This window comes from Dermochelys coriacea, chromosome 1 (genome assembly GCF_009764565.3).
Source record: "Dermochelys coriacea isolate rDerCor1 chromosome 1, rDerCor1.pri.v4, whole genome shotgun sequence".
Classification (NCBI taxonomy): domain Eukaryota; kingdom Metazoa; phylum Chordata; order Testudines; family Dermochelyidae; genus Dermochelys; species Dermochelys coriacea.
This window is the reverse complement of record NC_050068.2, coordinates 51,917,372-51,944,182: the sequence shown is the minus strand read 5'-3', so window position 1 is coordinate 51,944,182 and position 26,811 is coordinate 51,917,372. Positions and strand designations below refer to the sequence as shown.

The 26,811-nt window shown below is 42.1% G+C and overlaps 1 protein-coding gene across 9 annotated transcripts in view; it reads left to right on the top strand.

Annotated features, from left to right (window-relative positions):
• The window catches only part of ALG5 (ALG5 dolichyl-phosphate beta-glucosyltransferase), a 51,248-nt gene that overhangs the window by 10,115 nt on the left and 14,322 nt on the right, over nt 1-26,811 (top strand). For 8 of the 9 annotated variants that reach the window (XR_006277687.1, XR_006277686.1, XR_006277685.1 and 5 more), the window contains 7 exons: nt 642-813; nt 4,107-4,153; nt 4,945-5,013; nt 7,528-7,620; nt 10,735-10,848; nt 13,929-13,988; nt 18,608-18,759. Coding sequence is in view for 6 of the 9 variants with exons in the window: in XM_038393723.2 (XP_038249651.1) it covers nt 642-813; nt 4,107-4,153; nt 4,945-5,013; nt 7,528-7,620; nt 10,735-10,848; nt 13,929-13,988; nt 18,608-18,759 (707 nt within the window). In the remaining 3 variants the exon portion in view is untranslated. Of the gene's footprint in view, nt 1-641; nt 814-4,106; nt 4,154-4,944; nt 5,014-7,527; nt 7,621-10,734; nt 10,849-13,928; nt 13,989-18,607; nt 18,760-26,811 lie in introns of those variants that run through there. The other variant, XM_043504438.1, reaches the window with a different exon arrangement.

Here is a 26,811-nt window from a genome sequence, read left to right as displayed (position 1 = left end):
TATGTGGCATTTTTAATGGTAAAAGAAAGTTTTTACATTTAATTACATAGTTTAATATTAGTTTTACATGTGATAAGATTTGCTTCTTGTATGGAATTGCTTAATATTATAGATGTTGCTGCTAATGCTTGCTACGCTCTATGAATTTTAGTGAATAGTTATCAATAAATACAGTGGACATAGCTACAAGGTTTAGACCTGGCAAGCACCATGGTCTAGAGAATGTTCATTGAGGCAAGTGTATGGTGGTTTGGGCCAGTGCCTTATCGCAGAGCCACTCAAACCTTTTCCAGTTGAAAATTTAATTGGCAACTTGCCAGGAAACTTAGGTCTTGTCTTGTCTGCATAAAATAGAACAGCTTAATGCCATATGAAGACAATAAGTCCTGATAGGTAAAGTTCCTTTTTGATCTGGGCAGTGGATAAAAGAGCACTCCTCAGTAGACCACTCCACCATGTTTGTAATAGGAATGGCTGTGGATTACTGGGGCTATATCAGTGGGCTACATTTGATCCTCCCTTGTTCGGCCAATTAGAATAGTTTGTTTAACTCTTAAACAGAATCCTGTTATGCAAACAATGAATATAGACTTTGCTATTGAAACATTGTCACAAATACTATTTGTTTTTTTTAATTACAGATTACTATTGTTGCCCATATAACTGCCACCAAAATGGCAAATCTTCATCGACATGAAGAAGAGAAGTTCTTTATGAATGCTGAAGGAAAGAAGGAATCTATACCAAGCATACATGACCCTCCTACAAAGGAGTTCTCTGTTGTTGTGCCTTCATACAATGAGGAAGACAGGTGTAAGAATACTTCCTTGTTTTCTTTTTAAAGAGTGAAACTTAGCTCTGCATTATTGGTGAATGTCAGCAACATAAAATTGCAGGCCAAATTCTATAGCTGTTTTGCATATCCAGTTCCCAGGTCACAGTCGAGTAAATGGGAGTTCTGCATATAGAGCTACTATAGAATCTAGCCATGTGATTTTTTTTTTTTTTTTTTTAGCAACAGAAATTAAGCTACTTTCTGTAAGAACCCAGTGTCACTAAAATCTTGTGAAATAAAGGTAGATGTTTCTGTAGGGGTACTAGTTAATAATTCTTCTCCCCTGTGGGGGCAAAGAATTTATATGGCCTTCGTTTCTGTGCCCCCCCCCCGCACAGAAGAATGCAAAAAAAAATCTGTGGGGCGACATGTGCCTCTTCCCCAGCAGCCCAGGCAGTGCGTCTGTTCCAGCGTGCCTGGAGCAGCCTCAGAGACACAAATCACTGTGGGGGAAGGGGGCTGGGGGCTGGGTATGTGTGTCTGTGGGCAAGATGTTGGTCACTGTGAGGGGTGGGGCGGGGCTGGGCTGGGCTGGGCGTGCATGCCTGCCAACAAGCAAGAGAGACTCTGTCCATCTTGCTTGCTACTGCAGCTCGCCGGGCATGGAGAGGTAGGGCTTTTATTTATGCACAAGGAAGGCTCTGTCCCCTAGGCAGAAATGTAACAGCCTGCCTGCTAGTTAATTGATCTCATTCTCTGAGGCAGAAATGTAGCAGACTGCCTAGTAGTAACATTGTTTGTTAGTTAACTGTTCCCATTCTCAGTCAATTCCCCCAGGAGCATAAAACGTGTAATAGTTTTAAGGCCCCTACATTGCCAGAGTGATGTAAAGCCTTATAAATGACAGTAAGAGAATCAGCTAGGAAGATTTTATGTGCTTTCTCACTCTTTTCCTGTGCCAAAGTGGAACAGTGGGGTTAGATTACAGCTCAGGATTTATTTTACTTACCCATTTAAAAAAAAAAAAGACTTTAAGGGAAAATAAAACATTTACCAAGCAGTCAATAAAACTCAGGACAATCAGAAGCAAGCACTTCCCAAGGTACCCAGCCAGGTTCAGGACAATGATTAGCAAAACTGTACGACTTTCGTGTGTGAAAATCTGAGCAATTTAAAATGACATTCTACTCCCCCCATCCCCCCTGTTTGGTGTTCTGTAATGTAATTTAAATGAAAATCCAGGATTATAACTGGAATGCAGGGTATTAGTTACCAAGTGTTTGTAACTTAACTTTCATGTGTTTAGGAAATGCTGAATAGTTATTGTGAAATTTTTCTGTATTATAGTTTAAACAAATTACCAAAACAATAGAGACTGGTGTGATGATATTGCATTCTTTTGACAAATAAAATATGCAGAATTTTGCAGAATTTTTAATTTGGTGGTCTAGAATCCCTCCAGGAGTAAACTAGGTTGCTTAAAGATTATAAAAACCACTTTTAGCTGGTCTTTAGTGGCTCTTAAAGTCACTGTGTAGGTTAGGAGTAAAAATATATCTTTGTGGTTTAATTGTTTTAGAATTTTGCACTCTGGAATCCATACCAGTGGCTTTAATCAGGCAGAAGGAAGAATGGTCTTGTTGTTTAGGAGATCTGGGTTCTATTCCTGGCTTTGCCATGCACTTCCTTTGTTATTTTGGTCAAGTCATTTAACCTTAAAATGCCAAGGTCCTTTTGATGTGAAGGAGCTGGATGCTGTCTACTACTGTTGGCACTTCAGACCATGTTGTCTTTTTTGTCTGTCTGTGTCTGTCTGTCTGTCTCTCTCTCTCTCTCTCTCTCTCTCTCTCTGCAGAGAGAGCAACCTGGATGCCATGTATGTATGTCCTTGTCATTGAACAGATCAGCCACAAGAGCAGTAAGTGCTGTCTCAGGGTATGTCTAAACTGCAGTGAAAAACCAGGGGCTGGCCCATGCCAGGCGACTTGGGCTGAGGCTGCAGAGCTGTTTCATTGCAGTGTAGGCTTCCTGGCTCGGTCTGGAGCCTGAGCTTTGGGACCCTTCCACCACTTGGGGTCCTAGAACCCAGGCTTTGGCCCGAGCCCAGAAGTCTGTGCTTCGATGAAACAGCCCAGCAGCCAGAGACCTGTGAGCCTGAGATGGCTGGTATGAGCCAGTCATCAGTGTCTAGTTGCAGTGTAGACATGCCCTCAGTCTCATATCCTGGCCTGAAACCTTACTAAGAGTGATCCAGTGTACTAGCAGCAGACAGGTAGTGCTAATGATGTATTTTGCTGTCTTCTGTTAGCTCGCTTAGAAAAAAGGTTGGACAGCATGTGATGGTTTGCAAGGTCACTAGGGTAGAGTGGTGGTTTCATTGGTATTGGTCGGATTGTTGCTTTTTTCAGGGTAGGTAATAGATTTCCTTCCTCAAAGGAAGTTTTACTACCCCCTGATATTGGGGGAGGGAGGAGAGTGTCCCAGATGTTCTGTACTCTTTATCTATCCAGGAAGGGCAGGGGTTGGAGTCACAGATGGTCACCCTGTTTGCAGAAATCAACACTTTTTTGCTGAGGCAATTTGCTCTACTTATCTACCCAGTTGCTGTTAGCTGGCTACTGCTGATAAGTAGTGCTCAGCCTAGTGCCTTGGCTAATTTGTTTTTTCCAATCATATTTCTTTGCGTAGATACCTTATGCCTGTAATTTAATGTAACCATTTTATTAATAATTAAAAATGATCCCCAGTGTTAAGTACAAACCAGAATTAAATCCTATAATACTAGTGGTTTTCACCTGTAGAAGGCAAGTCTTTATATTAACAGTAGCACCCAGAGGCTTCTGTCAGGCCCCATAGTGGTAGGCTCTGTAAAAACTCATGAAGAAATGGTCTTTCCTGCCAAAAGACTTTACAGAACTGGAGCCTTGCATTGTAAAGACTTAACATGAGTTTAACACTACACACTGTGAGTAGCCCCAGTAACTCCAAAGTGCACAAGTCTTTGCAGCATCAGAGCCTGTAAAAATAATTTACTATCCGGGAAGAGGGAAACGGGCATAGAATCATAGAATCATAGCATACAGAATTACATAGTGCTACAGACTGCATAGTGATTTTGGTGGTAGAGCTGGGAGTAAAATATAGTTAACTTAATTTTTAGTCCAGCTGGGATTAAATTTATAACTGCAATTTTGTTTTTTTGTTCCCCTATTTTCAAGTCTGAGGTATTTTTTATCGCAAGACCTGACTACTTTGGGATGTGAAAATATTTTAAATATGCTTTTATTATGCTTTGTTTAAACAAGTTTTTATGATACTTTTTTCCTTCCAGTGCCTCTTATGATGGATGAAGCTTTAGACTATCTTGAAAAAAGACAGGTGTGAAACTTTCATTTTTGCATTTAAAATATAGTATCCTTGTAAGTATATGAAAACAAACTACCTGTTTGGATTTCTGTGGTCTGCCTAGAAGCAATATAAAATTATCCAATTAAAAGATGAGCACTCTATCCTGGCAATATCTCTTCATGAGTTCTTTTCAGACTGTATGATGGAAGTCAATTTTTACTGAAATATAAAAATTAACAGTTGCACTTGGAAAAAACTTGTACCCACATGATACCTATCCGGGATAAACATTATAGGGGAGTAAAAGTTAGCTGATGATATAATTTATCTATTCCCACAAGGTTTTTAAAATCCTGATTTTCTATCACTGTTACGGTTGGTCACCTGCTCATGAGGCAGCAAGATTCAGAAAATATGGCATAGTTTGAACTGTTTCTGATCTTTAACGTAAAGGCTACTCAGAGCCTCCAAGTTCATGTCATAGCAGTATTGATTTTCAACATTTTATAGTAGCTTAAAAATAAATAAGAGTACCTAAAATAGTGCAGTTAGTATATAATCTGGTAGCATTAGAATAACATATTGGTAACAGACTGATACTGCTTTAAGGATGTTTATCATCATAGCAAATCTACAAAATGATATTGGTGCATCTGTATAAATGTATATTATGACATGAATGAGGAGGAAGGCTCCAGGGGCAAAAAAGCATTCTGGTGGCTGAAATTTTGCCCATTTGAGTAAGGGGGTGAGAGGAGGTGTGTATGTGTGAAAGAGGCAGAGATTGGACCAAATGCACAATTTCCATTTTTATTTTTTAGAAACGAGATCCTACGTTCACTTATGAAGTAATAGTTGTTGATGATGGCAGTAAAGATCAGACCACAAAGGTAAGAAGAGAATATTAAAGTTTATCACCTGGCAGTCTAAGGGAGCAGATGTGTATTGCACTGTTTTAGCTTTTATAAAATGTACCAAACCTTTACCTTTTGTTCTACACATCTGCTGTTCATTGTTTTTAATTATTTATTTCTCAGATTCCTTCTGCCATTCTTGTCCCTGCCATTCAAAGGATGATATACTTATAGCACAATTGTTATCTTTTGAACAGATATAGTAACTTGCTGAATTTCTTTCCACAGTTCTCTGTTCATCCAGTGTATCTCCTTTCACAGTCTCACCTCAAGAGCATTCTCCGATGTGATTTGTTATCTGAAACAGCATCAATGTGTGTCTGTTTCTTCAAATCTCCCCTTCTCTTTTCAGATTTCATCTGAGACCATAATTCTTTCCCATCTAAGCCTCTTAATCTCCCATTTAATTTTAAATGTCACTTTATTATTCTGTAAAGTATTTTGACATAGTTTGTATAGAATTTGTTATACAGCATAAAGTTGTGTATTCATTTAGAAACATTAATCCTGAAGTATTAAGGGTAGGATTTTCAAAAATGTTCTGCTTTCCTCTACTTCTGCTTCTGTTGAAGTTTTTGGGAGTCTTACCATTGACTTCAGTGGGAACAGAGTCAGGCCAGCTCTGAGCAACTTCTGAAAATACCACCCTAGATTTATATCTAGGTTAGCCACTAGCATGTCTGCTTCTGTTTCAGTTTTTCCTTCAAGCTTGCCTGGTAAGGTTGTGTCCTTTCGTGCATGTGTGTTCAGTAGCTTACTAACCTGTTTATTACTGCCAGTGTCAATGATGGATGAATCATATCTCTTATGCAGTACAGTAACTCCTCACTTAAAGTCGTCTCAGTTAACGTTGTTTCGTTGTTACATTGCTGATCAATTAGAGAACATGCTTGTTTAAAGTTGTGCAATACTCCCTTGTAACGTTGTTTGGCAGCCGCCTGCTTTGTCCACTGCTTGCAGGAAGAGCAGCCCATTGAAGTGAGCTGGTGGGGGCTTGGAACCAAGGTGGACCGGCAGCTCCCCGTTCCCCTAAATTCTCTGTGCGACAGCCACCCAGCAGGCTATCAATTGCTGGCAGTTCAGCTGTCCCTCCCCCCACTGCCCTGTGCTGCTCCTGCCCTCTGCCTTGGAGCTGCTCCCTGGAGCTTCCTGCTTGCTGTGCAGGGAGGAAAAGGGGGCTAATGTCAAGGTGTCCCCCTCCCCTGCAGCCCGCTTACCCCATCTTCCATAGAACGGGGGGACATACGACAGGGCTCAGGACGGAGGGAGCTTCCTGGCAGCAGCTGCTGTCTAGCTTGCTGATTAACTTAAAAAGGCACTTAGAATGGGGTCGACGTACTTAAAGGAGCAATGCTCATCTCTCTCTCAAACACACACACACACACACACACACACACACACACACACACACACACACACACACACACACACACACACACACAGGGTGTGTCTCTCTGTCTGCCATGCCGTCTCCCCTCCCTCCATTCGTGCTGCCTTGTAGAGTGTGACGCTACATTAACAACAGTGAGTTAACCCTCAAGGGCTCGGCCAATTGCTAGTTCATCACTTAGCAGTAAGGCATCCCCTGGGAAATATCCCACCCTCTGACTTCACCACCTCAACCAAGCTTCACAATCATCATCGCTGTGTATCAGTATTAAATTGTTTGTTTAAAACTGTGGGGGGGGGGGAAATTTCCCTGGAACCTAACCTCCCCCCCCCCCCCTTTACATTAATTCTTATGGGGAAATTGGATTTGCTTAACATCGTTTCGCTTAAAGTCGCATTTTTCAGGAACATAACTACAATGTTAAGCAAGGAGTTACTGTATTGTATAAAGATTGAAAAGCCTTCAAAGTAGTAGCCATTGTCTGTCTTGTACAGTGATGAACACGTCTCAGCCTTCTAAGACATAGGTGTTCTCCACTCTCATGCCCAACTACTCGAACATTGAAATTGCTTTAAGCTGATGCTCAGTTTTATTAAATATTTGTGATGCTGTAGTCTCTTAAGGCCTCATTATGCTAGAAGAAATATGATGAAAAGCACTAAGAGCAATTCATGTCTCAAAGCACTTGCAGTTTTAATTTAAAAGCAGACATAGCAGTGAAACAAATGGGAACCAGGTAATAGTAATGAAAGCATGTTTTTCATAGATTAGTTTTGTGCACTGGTATAAATACGTGTTTTATGGTTTTCTAGCTTTAACTTTGGCCGGTGGGGTGAAGGGGACTTAGGACAGCCATAGCTAACCTCTCTGACACTACCTGGTTTTATTCTTCTTGCTTCTTCAGTTTTGTGGCTGTTCATCTTCTTACTCTTTTTATTTTCCTAAACAGACTTCAACTCTGCACTGGACAATATATTTCCATTTTATGCAGATTGAAGTGGTAACAGTGCTATTGAAGAAAAAGGGATGGAAGAATAAGATCTCTATCTTTCACTTGAGGTTCCAGTTTTGTTTTATTCTGACTTTCATATGTCTTGCAGGTTGCAATGAAGTACTGCAAGAAATATGGAAGTGACAAAGTACGAGTCCTAACATTGGTAAAAAATCGGGGGAAAGGTGGAGCTGTCAAAATGGTAATGAATACTTTCAATTCTTTCTCTGTTTTGAACTAATTCTAGTCTTGCCAAAATAAGCAGACCTTGTGTGGATATAATTTAATTTAAAGACTTTAGATTAATAAAACTGTTTTTGAAAAATATTGAATACTTCCATAAATCTTCAAGGCAAAAATGTATAAAATATAAACTCATTGCAAGGATTTGATAACACATTGAGTAATAACACTGAAGAATTTTTTTATGAGAATTTAAATTAAAGCCAAACTACATCCATTAGTTAATTTAGAAATAGCTCTTCAATGCAAAAAAAAACAAAACAAAAAATGCATTATAAGATGAAAATCAATCTCTGATAATAAGATAAGTAAATGCAAACATTCCTCTCCAGATTATAGCTTTGATCTTTAGAAATTGAATAAGGAACTAAGGCCCAGGTCCAGCAAAGTTTTGCTTAAATGTGTGTAGTCTCACTAAAGTCAGCTGGATTTGATTTTGATGAGGCATAATATATGTATTTCATATATTAACTTACAAATAGATATTTCTCTTCACAAGAGAAAATATATTAGCGTGTATGATTATGTAATTGTTTAGAGTGAGTGAATGATACTTCATTGCACTTTATTTTTTTGACTTAAAAGGACTGCATCAGTCTTGGGTTGTGAACCATGAATTCGGATAATAGGTGACTATAAAGAGTAAAAATAAAACTCTCATGTTGTCAGTACGCTTCATTTATTATTTCTGGAGTCTTCATGCATTTATTTTTTTCTATAACTTCTATAGCTACATCTATAACTTGTCTGTCTTAAGGTTTTTATATGGTGAACATAAGAATGGCCATAGTGGATCAGACTAATGGTCCATCTAGCCCAGTATCCTGTCTTCCAACAGTGGCCAATGCCAGGTGCTTCAGAGGGAATGAACAGAACAGCAATCATTGATAGATCCATTCCCAGCTTCTGGCAGCTAGAGGCTAGGGACACTCAGAGCATGAGGTTGCATCCCTGACCTTTCTGGCTAATAGCCATTGATGCCCTTATCCTCCATGAATTTATCTCGTTTTGTTTTGTTTTAGCCTTGGTATAGTTTTAGCCTTCACAACATTCTCTGGCAACGAATTCCACAGGTTGACTGTGTGTTGTGTGCAGAAGTACTTCCTTTTGTTTGTTTTATACTTGCTGCCTATTAATTTCGTTGGGTGACCCCTAGTTCTTGTGTTATGTGAAGGAGTAAATAACATTTCCTTATTCACTTTCTCCACACCAGTGGTTTTCAACCAGGGGTATGCAGAGGTCTTCCGGCTGTATGTCAACTTATCTAGATCTGTTTCTCGGGTTGGAGGGCGGTGGGGGGGGGGTCACAGGTAGAGGGCAGGCATTATGGAGTGGCAAGCGGGGCAATTGCCTGGGGTCCCACACCACAGGGGGCCCACAAAGCCAAGTTACATGCTTCAGTCCTGGGTAAGTGGTGGGCGGGACTCCTGAAAGGGTTACAGAAGTCTGGAAAGGTTGAGCATCACTGCTCCACACCAGTCAAGATTTCATAGGCCTCTGTCATATCGCCTCTTACTCATCTCTTTTCCAAGCTGAAAAGTCCGTCTTTTTCATCTCTCCTTATACAGAAGCTGTTTCCATACCCCTAATCATTTTTGTTGCCTTTCTCTGTACCTTTTTCCAATTCTAATAGATCTTTTTTTGAGACAGGCTGACCAGATCTACATGCAATATTGAAGATGTGGACATACCATGGATTTATATAGAGGCATTATGATATATAAATCTATGGTGCCTATGATTATAGTATTTAGGCAGTACATGGAATGAAAAAGCACAAAACTTCTTTTTCTTTTTTTCTTCTTCTTCTCAATCCTTCCAGGTGAAGGAGCATGACTTTGTGTGGGATATTTTAATACTGAAGTGCATGGAATGTTCTCATTCACTAGTGCCTCTGCCCACTTGCTTGAGAGAAAGAGAGTTTATTCTTTGTGTAGCGCATATGTGAGGTGTGTTTGTACTGCTGTATGTAGCAGGCAGGAGGAGCGTGACCGGTGCATGACCACCAGAGACTATAACCCCATCAACATTGTACTTTCCATCAGCATTGGGCCAAAAAGATGATTATGCTTTACACTTTGCACAGATGATAGAACTGTGGCAGTGCTTTTAAATGGTTTTAGTATGTAGCTGTTGGTTTGAGACTCTTAGAAATTAATTAAAAGGTCAGTAAATCCAGGAAATCTCTGCTCTTACATTTTAAAAAAAAAAAAAACTTAAACTCTCTGTTTAATTTTACTTGAAATGGAAGATTCCATGTTTCTTTCCGAGTTAGAGTGAATAATATCTTGGGTAGGACAGTGAGGGGATATTCTGGATGTATCTTCAAGAGCCTGCAATACACTTTGCACAGAGTTAAGCATGTATGGTGGCAACAAGCACAAATGCCCTTGTGCATCTGCACGTGTGTCATGTAGCACCTAGAATATGATGTAGCCAAGCTCCAGGTCTGCTGCAGTTGTTGCCCCAAGCTAACTGCAGTTATGTTGTACTTTATCTTTCTCAGATACATTTTAGAGATTTAGCTCTAGAAGATGTATTAGGAGGTAGCATCCCACACCCTATCCCAATGCTGCATGCCTTGTCCAAGGAACATAGATCAAGTGACAAGGAAAAACTGTACCGTGATTAGGAAGCTGGTGTGCTTTGACAGCTATGTATCATGCTGACCAGTATTGCCGCCTTGTTTCCTTCTGCTTCCTTCATCTGTTTGTTGTATCCACTTGTCTCTTGTCTTATGTACTTCGATTGTAAGCTCTGAGAGTCAGGGACCGTCATTTTGTTGTTTGTACAGTATATAACACAATGGGGCCCTGATCAGTGATTGAGGCACCTGGGCACTGCTGTAATACAAATTAATAACCTTGAACACTTGTTTTTTATCAACAAAATGTCAACATAGGAAATTGCAGATTCACCTGTTTGTTTAATTTAGTTCCTTTCTAGATTTCTATTCAGGTTAACGTTTTAGGGATTTGCTTTCTTAATTTAGACTTCTGGGCTTGGAAGTTAGTTTATCATGATGAACATTATTTGTATTGATGCAAGTTTTAACTTGCTGTCTCATCTGCAGGGTGTCTTTAGCTCTCGAGGGGAAAAAATCCTTATGGCTGATGCAGATGGAGCCACGAAGTTTGCAGATATTGAAAAAGTTGAAGAGGGTCTTAGAAATCTCCAGCCATGGCCAGTAAGTATAAGCTTCTGTCATTTTAACTGATCAGTTTGTCTATGGACTCATAGTTGTATTTCTCTTTATTAGCAAGTTTCTTGCATACATATTGAGAGTATGAATTTTAGGTCCCAATCTTATAAATCTTTAAAATATGCGTAATTTTAACTTAACATCAGTGGGGCTACTTATAGTGCATCAAGTTACGCATGTGCATATTTTTTTGCAGGATCAGGTGCCTTAATTTGCACGTTTTGACACTTGTGCTATCTCTTGCATTGAGTCTTTAAACCAGGGGTCGGCAACCTACGGCACGCATGCCAGTTTTTAATGCCACGCTGCTGCCTGCCGAGTCCCAGCCGCCAGCCCCGCTTAGCCTGCTGTCGAACCCAGGCAGCGGGCTGAGCAGGTCTGTGGGCCGGGACTCCGGCAGGCAGCAGTGTGCCATTAAAAATCCTGCCAGCCCCGGCCCACTCTTCTAAACACACACATGCACCGTCCCCCCCCCCGCCCTGCGCGGGGGCAGGGTGAAGCTTGGTCCTGACGGCTGCTGCAAGGCCCCCCCCTCCCTTCCACCAGCATACTGGGTTTCTGTCCCTCCTCTTCTCCCTCCCTGCCGCCGATCAGCTGATGGCCCTTGCCATCAGGGAGAGGGAGAAGAGGAGCTGTAGAGTGCTCACTGCTCCGGGGAGGAGACGGAGAAGAGATGGGGACAGGGCCTTGGGGAAGGGGGGTGGAATCAGGGAATATCCCCTCCAGCCCCCTGCCGTGAGCCGCTGGGAGCACCCCCACGATCCTAGCCCTCTGCCCTGACCTCTACACCCACGCGCACACACCCCAGCCCTCTGCCCTGACCCCTGAACCCCTCACACACCCCAGTCTCCTGCCCTGACCCCTGCACCCCACCACAACCCTACCCCTGACTCCTGCACCCTCCTCATACATCCACAGCCCCCTGTCCTGACTCCTGCACCTCGCACACATACCTAGCCCCCCCACACCCCATGCCCTGGCTCTTGCACCACCCACATTCCCACCCTCATCCTGAGCACCAAACAGGAACTCCTGCTTGCGCACGCACACACATTCCCACTTGCACCTCTCGCACCAAATGGGAGCTGCCCTGGTAAGCACTCCACACCCAAACCTCTTGCCCCAACCCTGAGCCCCCTCCCTCATTCTAGCTCCTGGCCAGACCCTATACCCCAAACCCCAGCCTGACCCTTCACCCCCAGCCCTATGCTCAGTGCACTCCCACCCTCTGCTCGGTGCAGAGAGAGAGGAAGAGGATGAGCTAGAACCAGGGAGACGGTAGATACCCACTCTATGTGGGCAGGGCCAGGATTCCAGACCGGCAGCGGACTGAGTGGGGCCGGCAGCCAAGACCCTGGCTGGCAGGAGCCGGTGGTCGGAACTCCAGACTGACAGTGGGCTGAGTGGCAGCAGGCTGAGCTGCTCAGCCCAATGCTGGTCTGAGGTCCCAGCCGCCGGCCCCGCTCAGCCCACTGCTGGTCTGGGGTTCTGGCTGCCGGCCCCTTGCTAGCCGGGGTCCCGACTGCGGGCTCCACTCAGCCTGCTGCCAGCCTAGGTGAATGGAACCCCAGGCTGGCAGCAGGCTGAGTGGGCCGGCGGCATGATGTCAGCATTTTAATTTAATTTTAAATGAAGCTTCTTAAACATTTTGAAAACCTTGTTTACTTTACATACGACAATAATTTAGTTATATAATATATAGACTTAGAGAGAGATCTTCTAAAAAACGTTAAAATGTATTACTGGCACGCGAAACCTTAAATTAAAGTGAATAAACGAAGACTTGGCACACCACTTCTGAAAGGTTGCCGACCCCTGGTTTAAACTTTTGTGGCATCTATGTGTTTTGCGTTGCTAGCCCTTTTTTTCTTTCCAGTATCACAGCTCACTGTGCTGCCTGCTTATTTAAAAATTTGCTTTCTCTACCCTTATTAATTTGATATGTTGTTTAACCTAATTTCCTCCTACATTATTTTGAGAATGACTATTTTATTCTAATTGGTCTATTTCCTGTTAGCAGATGGCTAACTTTTAATTTGCAGATGTCAGTTCGTTCAGATTGTGTCCTCTATGAAGACCAAATAATGTTTTTTATCTGGAAAAAAATTTATTTTAGAAGTCATGTCAGATCCCAATGTATTCCTGAATAGGGTAACAGCGACACTTAGATCTGCTTGACTTGAAGAAACCTATTTTCAGTTAACATGGTGCTTAAAGACAAGTTGATGTGGAACCTGTAACTAGCCCTAAAATGGAGGGAGCAATATGTAACTTCTATACTTAGCTTTTTTTTCCTCCCCCATTTCTACCCCGTTGGTATTCTTACAAAGCAGCCACTGAATTATGTTTAAAATAATCATTTGGTCAAACAGATAAAGTTCTCACTCCACTAGATGGCGCTAATTGATAAACATACTTTTTAAATCTGTGTGCTGTTGAAAAGGCAGCAGGCCTTAGTTCTTCAGAATTTTCCTAAAGTCCAGAAATTACTCTTTCATGTCAAAAGTAGTAATGTGAGTGTAATTTTAATGCAGGCCATTTGAAGTGCCTCTTACAGTTTAATTAGGACTGAGAGATATGACATTCCTACACAAATAAAATATTACAATATCAGCAAAATCAAGTCTTCTGTTCTCTATTGCAAATCTTAGGCCAAACATGCTCATACATATTAAGTGTACCTAGATACTTTATCTGCACTGTGAAATAAATTCTCTGTCTGAAAAGCTCAGACACATTCCTTACTCCTAAATGAGGCCTGAATAAAATGCAGCAATCTGAACTTGTCATAGACAAAATGTAATAAGCTTTAGACAATCCATAAAATGTAGAAAGGCTTTATTATATCTAAACATTCAAACAATAAGATTTGTGAAACTCGCCAAAAGCAGAAATTTCTATTGCTTTGACAAATTCAGTGGATAAGATTAGGCCATCATAATGTTTTAAGGTTTCACATAAAAACATGAATAGAAGAAGCCAGTGAATCAGAAAACACTAGTGGTGTTGTAGTTAGCTTCTAATTCTTTGTGTGTGTGTGTGTGTGTGTTCATGTTCCTCTACAGGACCAGATGGCTATTGCCTGTGGTTCTCGAGCCCATTTGGAGCAGGACTCAATAACACAGGTAAGTTTCTCTTTCCTCATATAAACTAGTCTCCTCGAACTGCTGTTTTTTTCATTAACATTCCAGTTTTTAAATTAAATCAAGACACAAAAAATGAATGGAGGTTGATAGTGGGGAAGGCTGTTGCCATAAGCCTAGCAATAGTCCAACATGACTAAAAGCTCTGTGTTCTCAGAGTTCAGACACCATTAGCAGGAAGTGTGAGCTAGATTTCAGATAACAAGGATTTAAATCAGTTGCTCCAGCAGAGGATGGGACTTTTGGTCCCAAACACAACCGACAGCATGTGTGCGCAAGTTTGTCCAACATGGAACCAAAAAGGGCATCTACTGTAATCATTGTGTGGAGAGCTTTAGGCAGATGCTTTGGAAGCTCTGTGATTCTACAATGGCTCTGCAGCTCATAGGCCGGAATAGTCTCTTCACACACATGCGCAGGCTCTTCAAGTACTGGGATGACAAGGAGAAGCAACTGACAGCTTGTCTTTACTTTCAGTCCAACAGTTTGTCACTCTTCAACTCTTAAAACCTGAGAGTGGTAAAAGTTTTGTTGTAATGTTTTGTTGTAAGTAGTAATAAAATGTTTGAAAGGGTATCACAATTCTCTTGCAATCAACATTATGAAAATTCATTTCACATTAATGATTGAAGGGGAAGACCTCACCGCCACCCAGACTTGCCCAGCAAATGTAGATTTGGAATTCAGAACTTCCAGCAAACTCAGCTAATTTGGAAAACTTGCATTTCTTTTCCCTCCTTTAATTGAGAATCACTTTCAATGCACATTCCTTCCGAAAGCTCCTTGCTATAGTTATGCCCTGGAAGACTCTCGGATTAAAATTGGAGAGGCCAAGACTGCCTCACGGGTCTCATGCTTGCACGTTTCCAAAATTGCTACAAATGAATGTTGCTTCTTCTGGTGGAGTAAGCATACTGAGGAAATGAGCATTGTGTTTAGTCTTGAGTGAGTTCCAGGCAAAGAGCCTCTGAAAAGATCCTTGAGAGAAGACTACTAGGTTTGTTTTGTGGAAATATCGGTAACCCGTATGAAAGCAGAATTTCAATATGAACAGGAAAACTGCAGGAGAATAGAGTATTGAATACACACGGGACAGGACAGCTTAGTATGTGATTGTTATGCAACAAACTTGCATCAGCACACAATCTCGTCTTACATCTGTTTTTCTGATGTTTTGGCAGACAGTAGTTGACATAGCACAGCCATTGCACTTATATTGCAACAAACATATTGCTGGACTAATTTTTCTAACATCATTAGATGAACTCCTAGTGCTGGATTTTCTCTAGAACAAGTTATGTTTACAATAGCGCAGGGGTCTCAAACACGCGGCCCATGGGATTATTTTCTGCGGCCCACCAGCTCCCCGCCTTGCCCCCAGCGTTTACCTAGAGCGGCTCCGGCCCTGTGCACACCAGGGGCAGGGCAGGCTCCCTGCCTGTCTGCCCTGCCCCCGCGCCGCTCTGGGAAGCGGCCAGAACCTGGGGTGGGGGGCAGGGGCACAAGGGTCAGTGTTGCCCTAGCCGCTCCTCCAGATACCTCTACGAAGCTCGCATTGGCCGGGAATGGGAAACCGCGGCCAATCGGAGCTTCGGGGGAGATACCTAGAGGAGCGGCCAGGGCAACACACAGACCCCTGTGAGCCCCCCCTGCACTCCCACCCCCAGGTTCCGGCCGCTTCCCGGAGCGGCGCGGGGGCAGGGCAGGCAAGGAGCGTCAAACTCAGTGTGTGACGGGCCGGACCCGCCCCCTAAACCCCTCCTGCAGCCTAACCCCCTGCCCTGAGACCCCTGCTGCACCCCGCACCTCTCTTGCACCCCGAATGGGGACAGGGAAGAGGCGGGGCCTCATGGAAGGGGTGAAGTGGGGGTGGGCCGGTGGAGGGGGTGGTCAGTGGTGTGGCCCTCTGGCCAATATACTAGTCCTCATGTGGCCCTTGTGATCATTTGAGTTTGAGACCCCTGCACTACCGTTTGATAGTTAGTCATTCTAAAATGTATACAAAATACTGAAATAGCTGCAAAAGTCCAGGAGGAGGTAGCAGGAAGTTTAAATCCTGGTATATATTTTTCTTTTCCCCAGTGCTTAATTTGTAATGAAAGAGCTACCAGGGCTCAAGCAATTTTTTTACATTCATAACTCATGCAGGAAGCCAAAGGTGTCAGGGCTTTGTATTGCCAAGCCTAGAGGTGCCGGGGGCTTCGCCCTGGCAAAAATTAAGCACTGCTTTTCCCTCTGGATTATCTAATAGTGTTAGGGATCTATTCTCCTATCAATGAACAGGTAAAGTTCCTGAAAGCGTTAGTGAGTAGAAAGTTTGCATCATAGTTAAGAAGAAACCCCAAAGCTCTCTCAGTAATGGGACTAAATTATGGACCCTGTGTTCACAACATGAATGGGTACAGAAGACGGTTACTGTCTACATACGCTGGCTGTGCACCAGACCAACTAATCCTGGGGATGGTTGGGCCTGATGCATCTAGAGCAGTGGTTCCCAAACTGTGGGGTGTGTGGGGGGGAGGGCATAGCAGGGCCTGGGCCAACCCCCACAGGGGGAGGGAGAGGATACCACCCAGACCCACTCCACCCCCAGCTCAGCTCTGCCCTGCCCTGCCCCCAGGCGTGGCCCTAGTTCCTGGGTGTGGCGCCACACCCGGCTGTGGCCCTAACCACTGGCTTCTGCATAGCTCCACTCCCAGCCTGGCCCCAGCCCTGCCCCCAGCCTCGGTCCCTGGCCACAGCTCCTCTCCCAGCCCCAGACCTGCCTGCAGCTGCAGCCCCAGCATTGCCTCCCCCATCCATATCTGCACCCCATAGCCACAGCCCTACTCCCAGCCCCAGCTCTTGGGAGATTGGGGTTGCAGACAGAGGAAGGGGGCGGTGATGTGAAAAATTGGGGGACCACTGATATAGAGAGTGGAGGGGCTCTCTGATTCTGTGGTCATGTGATAAGCTGCTGAAGGATCATATACAAATGAACTCCCTTCAAGTGCATCCAGCTCCCTCTTTCCCTCACAAGATTTCTGCCGGGAGATAGGGGAGAAGAACTGGAATGGGCCTTTCTAAGGGTAAATTTGCAGGTTGGTGTACCTTTCCTTCCCCTACATCTGTTAGTGTGGTGAGGAAATCTTCAGTTGATCGGGCTCTCCTCGTCTGTCAGCTCTTTGAATCATGCAGCCCATTCCCTCTCCCTCGGTGTCACTTAGCTAACAATGATGCTACCTTTTCCACAGTAGCATTGGGAAGACACTGCTGCCAAGTGTCCCTGCTTCCATATATGGCAGCGGAGATTGAATCACAGGAGGATGGGATGAGCAGCTTATGGGGAATCCTCTCTGGATTCAGAGACAACAAGAGCTGTGGAACCAGGCTTCACCATGCAGCTGGGAGGGTCTGTGGTTAGGACCACAATTTGGTCTTCGTGCTTAAGGATTGCTAATAAACTAAAGTTCCAGCTAAAGCAAAATGGGAGAAAAATCTACTGGAAATATTAGAGTATTTGCATAAACTAAATTACAAAATCAGTCAATACTGACAATTGTTGGCTTCTTCTGTATTAGATGTTTGTTATATCATTCATGACTGGATATATAGAACTGTTGCTCAGTCCACCATATATGCAGTGTACATAGGCATACATCCTCCTCCCATAACTTGCATTGCTTTATGTATCCTTAAAGCCGTACTAGCTTAAGCTGAATTGATCTTGAATGAAAGAAATCCAGCAGTGAGCAAATAAAAGGATACTGTTTAGGTGGGGGGAGGGATTGTTGTTGTTCTTTTAAGGCCTGACATAAAGCTACCTTTTAATTTGCATATTAAAATAGTGGTTGGGATCTTTTTTACACCTTAGGTAAACTTGTTTACATTTTTAAAATTTAGGCTTAAAAACACTTTTAAAATTGATTTTGGATGTTCAAAACAAAAATCATAATGTGAGTACAACATTATGTCCTAGTATGTCTATGTAATTCTACTTATATGATCTATACCAAGTTCTGTATGTGTATTTGTTTAAATTTGAGTCATGGAAACAAAAGTTTAAAATACATACTTGCAATAAGGATCCCATTCTGTACTGTAACATACACCGTTATTGTAAAGTTACATTTGGAGCCTAAAATGATTCAAATGTAGACCTAGCTGAAATCTTCTGCCTAAATGAAATTTCAGCAAAATATGATGTTTCATAAAAGACTAAACATTTTGCAGAGACATCAGTTTCCACAAAACTTTTGTTTTGCGGTGGTGGAGGAGGGAGACCCTACAGATGGGTGTTTAGGGTATTGGCCTGGGATTTGGAACACCCTGATTCAAGTCCTTGCTCTGCCTGATTTGGCACGATCTGGGATGAAAAACTGTTCTGAATCAGGCAGAGCATGGACTTGGAGCTGGGTCTCCCACATTCCTGGGGAGATCCTGGGTGTGACTGACACACCTCTCCTCCACCACAATTCTGTTTTTGTTCCTGTGCGGAACAAACACTCATTTCTAACCTCAAAATTGTCATGAAGTGGAATTTTCATCCTCATTCAGATCAGTTCAGATGTTTCATTTGTCATATAAATGAAAACATCTAATTTCTTGGCTTTTGTTCACAGCGCTCTTACTTCCGAACTCTTCTCATGTATGGGTTCCACTTCTTAGTATGGTTTCTCTGTGTCAAGGAAATCAGGGACACACAATGTGGGTTTAAACTGTTAACCAGAGAAGCGGCCTCTCGGACTTTCTCAGCTCTTCATATAGAACGCTGGTAAGTTCTTTCGTTTAGCTTCAATTAATTTTTCTATTTTTAATTTTTATAGCAGTTGATTGAGGTTGTGAAAATGTAACTCCCACATGGAAACTGCAATAAACAAATTGTGTGTGTATAAAAACAGCTGTTCAATCCATTTTAATCAGTTTTAGTACTTGTTTTTTGTATTGCACTTCACATTTCTTATTGTTTTAAACTATTACATGTTTGCAAAGCGATGAATTTTATATTAAGAACTACATTATAGGATATAGTTGGATATTTGGATGTATTTCTGTTAACTCCATTACCCTTCATAGAAATGTAGGACTGGAAGGGATCTCAAGAAATTATCAAGTCCAGCCCATGTGCTGAGGCAGGACCAAGTAAATCTGGACCATCCCTGACAGGTGTTCCTCTAACCAGTTCTTAAAAACCTCCAATGATTGGGGATTCCACAGCCTTCCTTGGAAGCCTATTCCAGAGCTTAATTACCCCTATAGTTAGAAGAAAAAAAAATCCAAATATCTAACCTTACTCTCCCTTGCTTGTGGCCCCTTAGAGACTAACACGGCTGCTACTCTGAAATCTCCCTTGCTTGAAATTAAGCCCATTACTTCTTGTCCAACCTTCAGGGGACATGGAGAACAACTGACCACAGTCCTCTTTATAACAGTCCCTCAACATATTTGAGGACTGTTATTAGGTCCCACCTGAGTGTCCTTTTCTTAAAATTAAACATGCCCAGTTTTTTCTCTCAGATCAGGTTTTCTAAACCTTTTATCAGTTTTGTTTTTCTCTGAACTCTCACCAATTTGTCCACATCTTTCCTAAAGTGTGGCACCCAGAATTGGGCACACTACTCCAGCTCAGGCTTCACCAGCACAGAGTAGAGTGGGACAATTCCCTCCCGTGTCTTACATATGTTACTCCTATTAATATTCTCCAGAATGATAATAGCCTTTTTCCCAGCTGCATCACATTGACTCATAATCAATCTGTGATCCACAATAACCCCCATATCCTTTTCAGAGGTACTACACCCTACTCAGTGTATTTCCCATTTTGTGATTATGCTTTTAATTTTTCCTTCCTAAGTCTAGTACTTTGCGCTCATCTTTATTGAATTTTATCCTGTGGATTTCAAACCAATTCTCCAATTTGTCACGGTCATTTTGACTTCTAATCCTGTACTTGTAAGTACTTACAACCCCTCCCAGCGTGGTGTCATCTGCATATTTTATAAGCACACTCTCCACTCCATTAGCAAAGTCATTAATAAAAGTATTGAATAATATTTGACCCAGGACTGACCACTGTGGGTCCCCAGTAGAGACCTCTTTTCAGTCTAAAAGCAAAACGTTGATAACTACTCTGAGCACAGTCTTTTACCCAGTTGTGTGTCTACCTTATATTTTCATTTAGACCACATTTCCCTGGTTTGCTTATGAGAATGTCACGGAGGACTGTGTCAAATCCCTTACTAAAACCAAGATGCATCATATTCACTGCTTCTCCCCAAATATTCCAAAATGGCAAATTGGGTCTAAAACAAGAATAATTTCTCTTCTGGTTTCACTGTGTATATTTGCATCCAGTCATTGAATGTTTTATTAATAGATTTGCCCTATTTAGCTGTTTGGAAGCATAATTCACCCTTTAGAAACGGCATTAATTATTAAATAAAACAATTTCTGCACAAAACTGTGGGGCTCTGACTCCCTTTGGATAAATCTGGGCCCTGATGCATTTGCCATGTGTAACTTGGCGGGAGCTGAGCAGCCAATCTGGCTGTGTACCAAGGAGGCTGTACGTATCTCCTGAGAGTGAGTGGAAATAAGGTGCGGGGCGGGGAGAAACCCAGCTTCTTCCTGCTGCTGCCCGACAAAGACAATGATTCCATCCCAGCAGGCCTCTCGTCAATATTAGGGAGACAGTTTGTATTCTTGGTGCCTCCGCAAGGTCCCTGCAAGTGCGGGAGGGGTATGTTCACTCTGGCTCAGAGCAGCAGGGAATCCTTAATGGATTCATATACCACTTCTGGCTGATGATCTCATTCTGAGATTGTCCACTGGGGACTGGAGAGAAGCTGCTGTCAGAGAGGAAGGATAGTCTTGATGCTGCACAGGGACTCTGGGATCTGCACTGTATTATCGTCTCTGCTATGGGTTTCCTGCAAGATGTGGCCAAGTTACTTAATTTCTGTGTGCCCTATTTCCCCATCAGTAAAACGAGGAAAGTACCTCCCTAGTATTAATGAATTTATCCTCATGACACCCTTTTGAGTTAGGAAAGTGCTCCGATGCTATTGCGATCGGGGGGAGGAGGGGCAGCAGGCTATAGAAAAGCCAACAAATAAGATCCTATTTCAGGGGCACACCTGTCTGAAGACACTGATACTGGCTTCCCTACCCACCCTTCATCAGCTCAACTCAGCTTTAAGCACTTTACTTCTGCAGAATCCTCCCCCGCCCTCTCTGCTGGGCTGACTGGATTCAGGATCATTTGGCACAGTGTAGAGCTGAGCTACATGGGAGGGAAGGGAATATGTCCTTTCCTCCTGTGTAACTGCGATCCAGGATTTGGCCCTTAGCTCTCACTTTGAGAGAATAAAGCTAAAGCCAGCTCAGTCTCCGCTTAGAACTTCCTTTCTCTTGTTAGGTTGTCCCAGCCTGAACATTAACTGCAGCTTTGCATATTGATTTTAAAAAATACCTACTCTGCCCTTCTTTCACAGAATGTTCTAGCCTATCAGATGAATATTTAAGTAGGCTAAAAATTAGAAAATGGTGTATTTATCCCATGTCTTTTTGGTAAATAATATTTTATAGATATTTTGTTATCAAAGACCTGAACTAACAACAGTGCTGTAATGATTTGTCTGGAAAAACGTACACGACAGGTACACAATAAATCTTTTACACTTCCAAGTTTTTCCTCAGTTTTTAACTTTTCCCCCACCCCCAATATTCGAAGAGCATTAAGGGGCTAATCCTGCAAGGCCATAGTCAAAGTCAAAGAGATTAACGCTAAAACCACCAGATCATCTAGTCCAACTTCGTATATATCACAGGCCCAGCACCCGCGCACTAACCCAACTCCCAGTGACATCAGGAGGAGGATGTACCGCATCTGGCAGGACTGTGTCCTGACATTGCACAATCATTCTTGTGCCTCTCAAATGCCCTTCATTTCACTCCTCAGTTTACCTACACATCACACAAATATGACTTCTCATCATTTAGAGTTGAAAATTATTGTACATCACAACTAAAGTTCTAGAAAGTAACTTGGACTAAAGGAATGAAACCAACATAATTTTAGGTTTCTTGCATGAATAATTTTTTGTCCCATATTTTTGGAGCTTAGTTGCACATTTTAGCTTCAGTAAATCAAGAAATATGTCATGCCCAAAGCTAACTTCTTAAAGCAGAACAATCTTCACCTCAAAAAGTTAGTATTCAGCATTTAACACTATTCCATTTTTTTTTAAAAAGCTATTAATTTTGAAGTCTTCACTTCATTATTATTGACCTGTATTCTGTGTCTACAGTGAGCTATCACAGCGGAATACTTCGACATTTGAGATTTCTAATGCAATTAGTACCAACACAACTGTAACTGTGCAAAGTGCCCCTCTAACTGTAACTTGAATTTGTCACATCAAACACAAAAAGATGAACTGCTGAAAAAGTCCTGAGAGGAGTGAAGGCAGGGGAGAAACTACTGAACCAACATCCAGTTTTGTAGTTAAAGGTGACACCATGCTGAGCTTCTTGCATATATGGAGGAGGCCAGCTGCTCCTGCAGGCAAGGCCCCAGGAATTCCTCCCCTCAGATAAAGGGAGAAGCAGCCTTTTGTGCATGCTAGAGAGAGCAAGTGCTGAATTAGCAGGGCAGCAGGAGAGAGTGCCGCATCTTCTTTTGGAGCACTGGACCCTGTCAGTGTTGCTCCTGAAAAGAGAGAAGCAGTTAGCCAAGAGATAGCTAGATTTTATTTTTGTCTCTCTCAGCAGCCTGTTAACATACCTCACTGAAGGAATGAGTGTTGAGAGCACATTCTCAGTTGTGAGCCAGATATCTTTTACTAACCATATATGTGGCAATGTAAACAGTATAGATGTCCTGCTGCTAGACTGGACTGAGTGAAAGGTTTTAAAACTTTAGTTTTTAAGTAGCTAACAAGCCACCAAAAAGGAATGGTTACAGTATTTTCAGTGTTTCTTCACCAACATCTTTTAAATGGAGCCTTTTGTTTCTGTTTTCTCATCCCATATCATGGGGGGGCAGGGGGAAGGGATGTCAAAAAACCCTCCTGAAAATCAGATCCAAATGTTAACTTGAATTGGATCTCTTTGTGTCTTACCACTTCCACCTTTCTATTTCTGTTTCACAGTTATTGACCAGAGTATCTCCTTCTTCTTAATATTAAATCTTTCAGCAGTCTGAGAGCACAAACTCTTATTTGCTATATCTGAATTTGACGTATAGGTGCTCATAAACAGGAAAACATGGGTAGAGTTGAAATACTTCAGGTGCTCAGATACTATCATGATGAGGGCCATAGAAGTGCCTAGATAAACTAGCGTGGGGTTCTTTCAAACTCCTTTCATTGTTTGTAAAGTGCTTTGAAATCCATAGACAAAAGGTATTATAGACATGCAAAGCCATATAAAGGGGTATTGTATTTGTCTCATAGGATTATAAATTACTACGCATGCATTCTATGTAGAATTAAAGGGGAGAGATTTTGTGGGGATTATTTTTAAAGCTGCCTTTTGGATAGTCTTTTACATACATACCAGTACAAACCAAATGTTTTTGAAATTTATTTCCGATACAGCTAAGTTTTGACATTGATCTGAAATGAGAGCAATCTCCAAACAAAGAGCATATGTTTTGGTTTTGGCTTTGAATCTGATTAAACCACTAATCTATTTCTCAGAAATAGATGAGGCACATTTTTTAAATTTAAACTTAAAAAAAAAAAGTTAAAAAGCTTATATTAAAAGCATAACAGAGTAGGTTGGGAATTACTTGTTTCCAGATTTAAAGAGAAGATATTTTTATTTCTACAACTATAATCTTAACCTGAAAGATGATTATCTGTTTTTTCTTTTTTTAAACCATAAACTACTGAAGAAAGTTTAGCCAATCAGATAGCTACACTGGCAGATAATACATTTTAAGTCAGAAATACTGTCCTTTTCTGACCCAGAGGGATCTCTTAAAAGTTTCTTGCATCTTGTATTTCTTTCCCTGCAGGAAGGAATCAAATATTCCAGGTGGTGTTTGATGGATCCTGCCTCATACTGGATTCTAGTCAAATTAGGGAAATTCCAAGTGTATTTTTTTATTCCTCTCAATGATTGACAATTAGATGCTTTATGTACCTCTGTGACTGGTTAAATTTATGTTTGTTAGGCAACTCACAGCTGATTGATGGGAAGAAACATTTTGTTTGTATAATTTTGCCTGAAGAGGTGCCTCATGTTGTGGTACCAATGGTTTCTTCTTAAAATTATGCTGAGCTAGTGAACATTGTAAAAATAAGTAACTTTCATTTGTTTCTCCAGTATAAGCACTAGGTGTGCACTTTTATCTCAAATATTACTGGTAAAATGGCACCTTCTTATTCCTCAGATCCAAGTCTTGCTGTATCCGCTCACTTTAGTGACACAAGTTTTGTCCCTCCTCTTAGTCCTGCAGAGCCAATACAAATAAGGGAATGAGTTGGATTTGCTGCAGAGTTATTTGTTAACTAAGGCCTGGCCTAAATTTAACTGTCGGCTAGGAGAGGTTTTAAAAAAAAAAAAAAAAAAAAACCCTAAACAAACCACCTCCCTAATCGACATAGCTATACCGGGGGAAGAGGTTGGGGGAAACAACCTTGTGTAGATGCAGGCATACTAGCAAACATTTGATAAAGAATAATATCTTTTCATTTGCTGAACTCTTGCTAGTATAATCTATGTCTCCACTAAATGGGTTTGCCACTATATCTATACCAGCAAGCCCTTGCCAATTTAGATAAGGCTTACATTCCAGATAGTCTCACATGTATAACAAAGGGCCTAACTTTATCCTGGAAAACACTTGTTGCTAGTGATGATGCACGAGCAGGAAAATGCCGGGATGGAGTTTCAGAGCCCAGGGTGAGTTTGCAGGACTGGCAGGATAAACATTGGAAGTTGGGCACAGTTGATTTGGAAATTGATACAGATTGCTTGTGCATGCTGTGACGGGATCCCCGGGGTGCAGCCTGGGACTATGGGATCGCTGTGCCCCCTGAACTCTCTCCAGCCTGGCCTGTCTCTCACAATGCCTTGCTAGTGACCGGCAGCAAACCCCTCCAGGAGCTGTGATCACTCAGCACAACAGCATGTGGAGCCCCACACCCAGCTATATTGCATGAATGCTCCCAGAGCCACTCATGAATCACACAGAGACAGGCATCAGAGCAAATTCCCCCCAGCTCCCAACACTGTACCCCAGGAATATACCGTCTTGTACTGCTCAAGATGAGTAGTGCAAATTTATTAATTGGTTCACCACTTCATCAGTGGAAAGTGGATATTCACCAGCCTTTGTAAACCAGAGCAAATTTGCCACACACCTCATACAAACTCACTGGTAAAGATAACCATTTAAGCAAATGTATTGACTATAAAAGATAGCTGTTAAGTGATATTAAGTGATAGGCAAAGTCAGTTACCAAAAGAAAAAAAGTAAGTTTGCAGTGTAACTTCTCAACCCTGTTAGACTTGGCAGCAAGTATATTAAGCAGTTTTTCTCACCCCACTGGATATTGCAGTCCTTAATATACAGATTTGTCCCTTAAATCTGGGCCAGTCTCCTCTGTTTGAATCTTCAGTCTTCTTCTCAGTGTCTGTTGTTTGCAGCGTAGGTGGGGGCAGGAGAAAAGGCCCCCCATGTGGTCACTGTGTCTGTTTTATAACCTCAGTCCCATGTGCCTGGGGACCACAAGTCCAGGCATGTCTGTGGGCATTGCTGAGTCTCCAGGCAAGGTTGAGCAATTCCCCTGCTGTGGCCTCATGCAGGTGAATCGTTGAATTATAGCTCCTGTGCTGGACAATGGCTGTTGATGGTTTGATTGATACCCTGCCCGGGTGTTGGTTACATTCCTTGCTCTTGCTTTGGTGAGCTAATAACTGGCTATTCCCTAACTTACCGCATTATTTTAGTGACGGCTATAGAACACAATTCTCATAACTTCATATGCATTAATGATATACATATATGGATAGAGAAATGACTTTCAGCAGGTCATAACCTTTTCCCTGATATCTTACAAGGCATGCTTCATATGTAAGATCACAATCATATACAAATGAGGAATATGGGGGTTACACGGCACTGCCCCAAGGTACAGAATATCACACACACTGTTTCAAATTGTGTTCTAACATGTGTTAACTAAAGCAATCTTAAATTGCAGCATAGGTAAAGGAACAAATTCCTAGGGTTAAATTCAACCAGGAACAAATGTTTACTCCTTTGTCTATGCTACAATTTAAGACCGTGCTTGTTAACCTGTGTTAGAACACAATTAAAATAAGTGCACTACTGGATCTTCCTAAAGCAGTCCTGGCTCTCATAAAACTCCAAGATTATGAACCTGAGTCACAAATGGCAGGTGCACTCCCTTAATCTGGTTTCAGAGTAGCAGCCGTGTTAGTCTGTATTCGCAAAAAGAAAAGGAGTACTTGTGGCACCTTAGAGACTAACAAATTTATTAGAGCATAAGCTTTCGTGAGCTACAGCTCACTTCATCGGATGCATTTGGTGGAAAAAACAGAGGAGAGATTTATATACACACACACAGAGAACATGAAACAATGGGTTTATCATACACACTGTAAGGAGAGTGATCACTTAAGATAAGCCATCACCAACAGCAGGGGGGGGAAGGAGGAAAACCTTTCATGGTGACAAGCAGGTAGGCTAATTCCAGCAGTTAACAAGAATATCAGAGGAACAGTGGGGGGTGGGGTGGGAGGGAGAAATACCATGGGGAAATAGTTTTACTTTGTGTAATGACTCATCCAT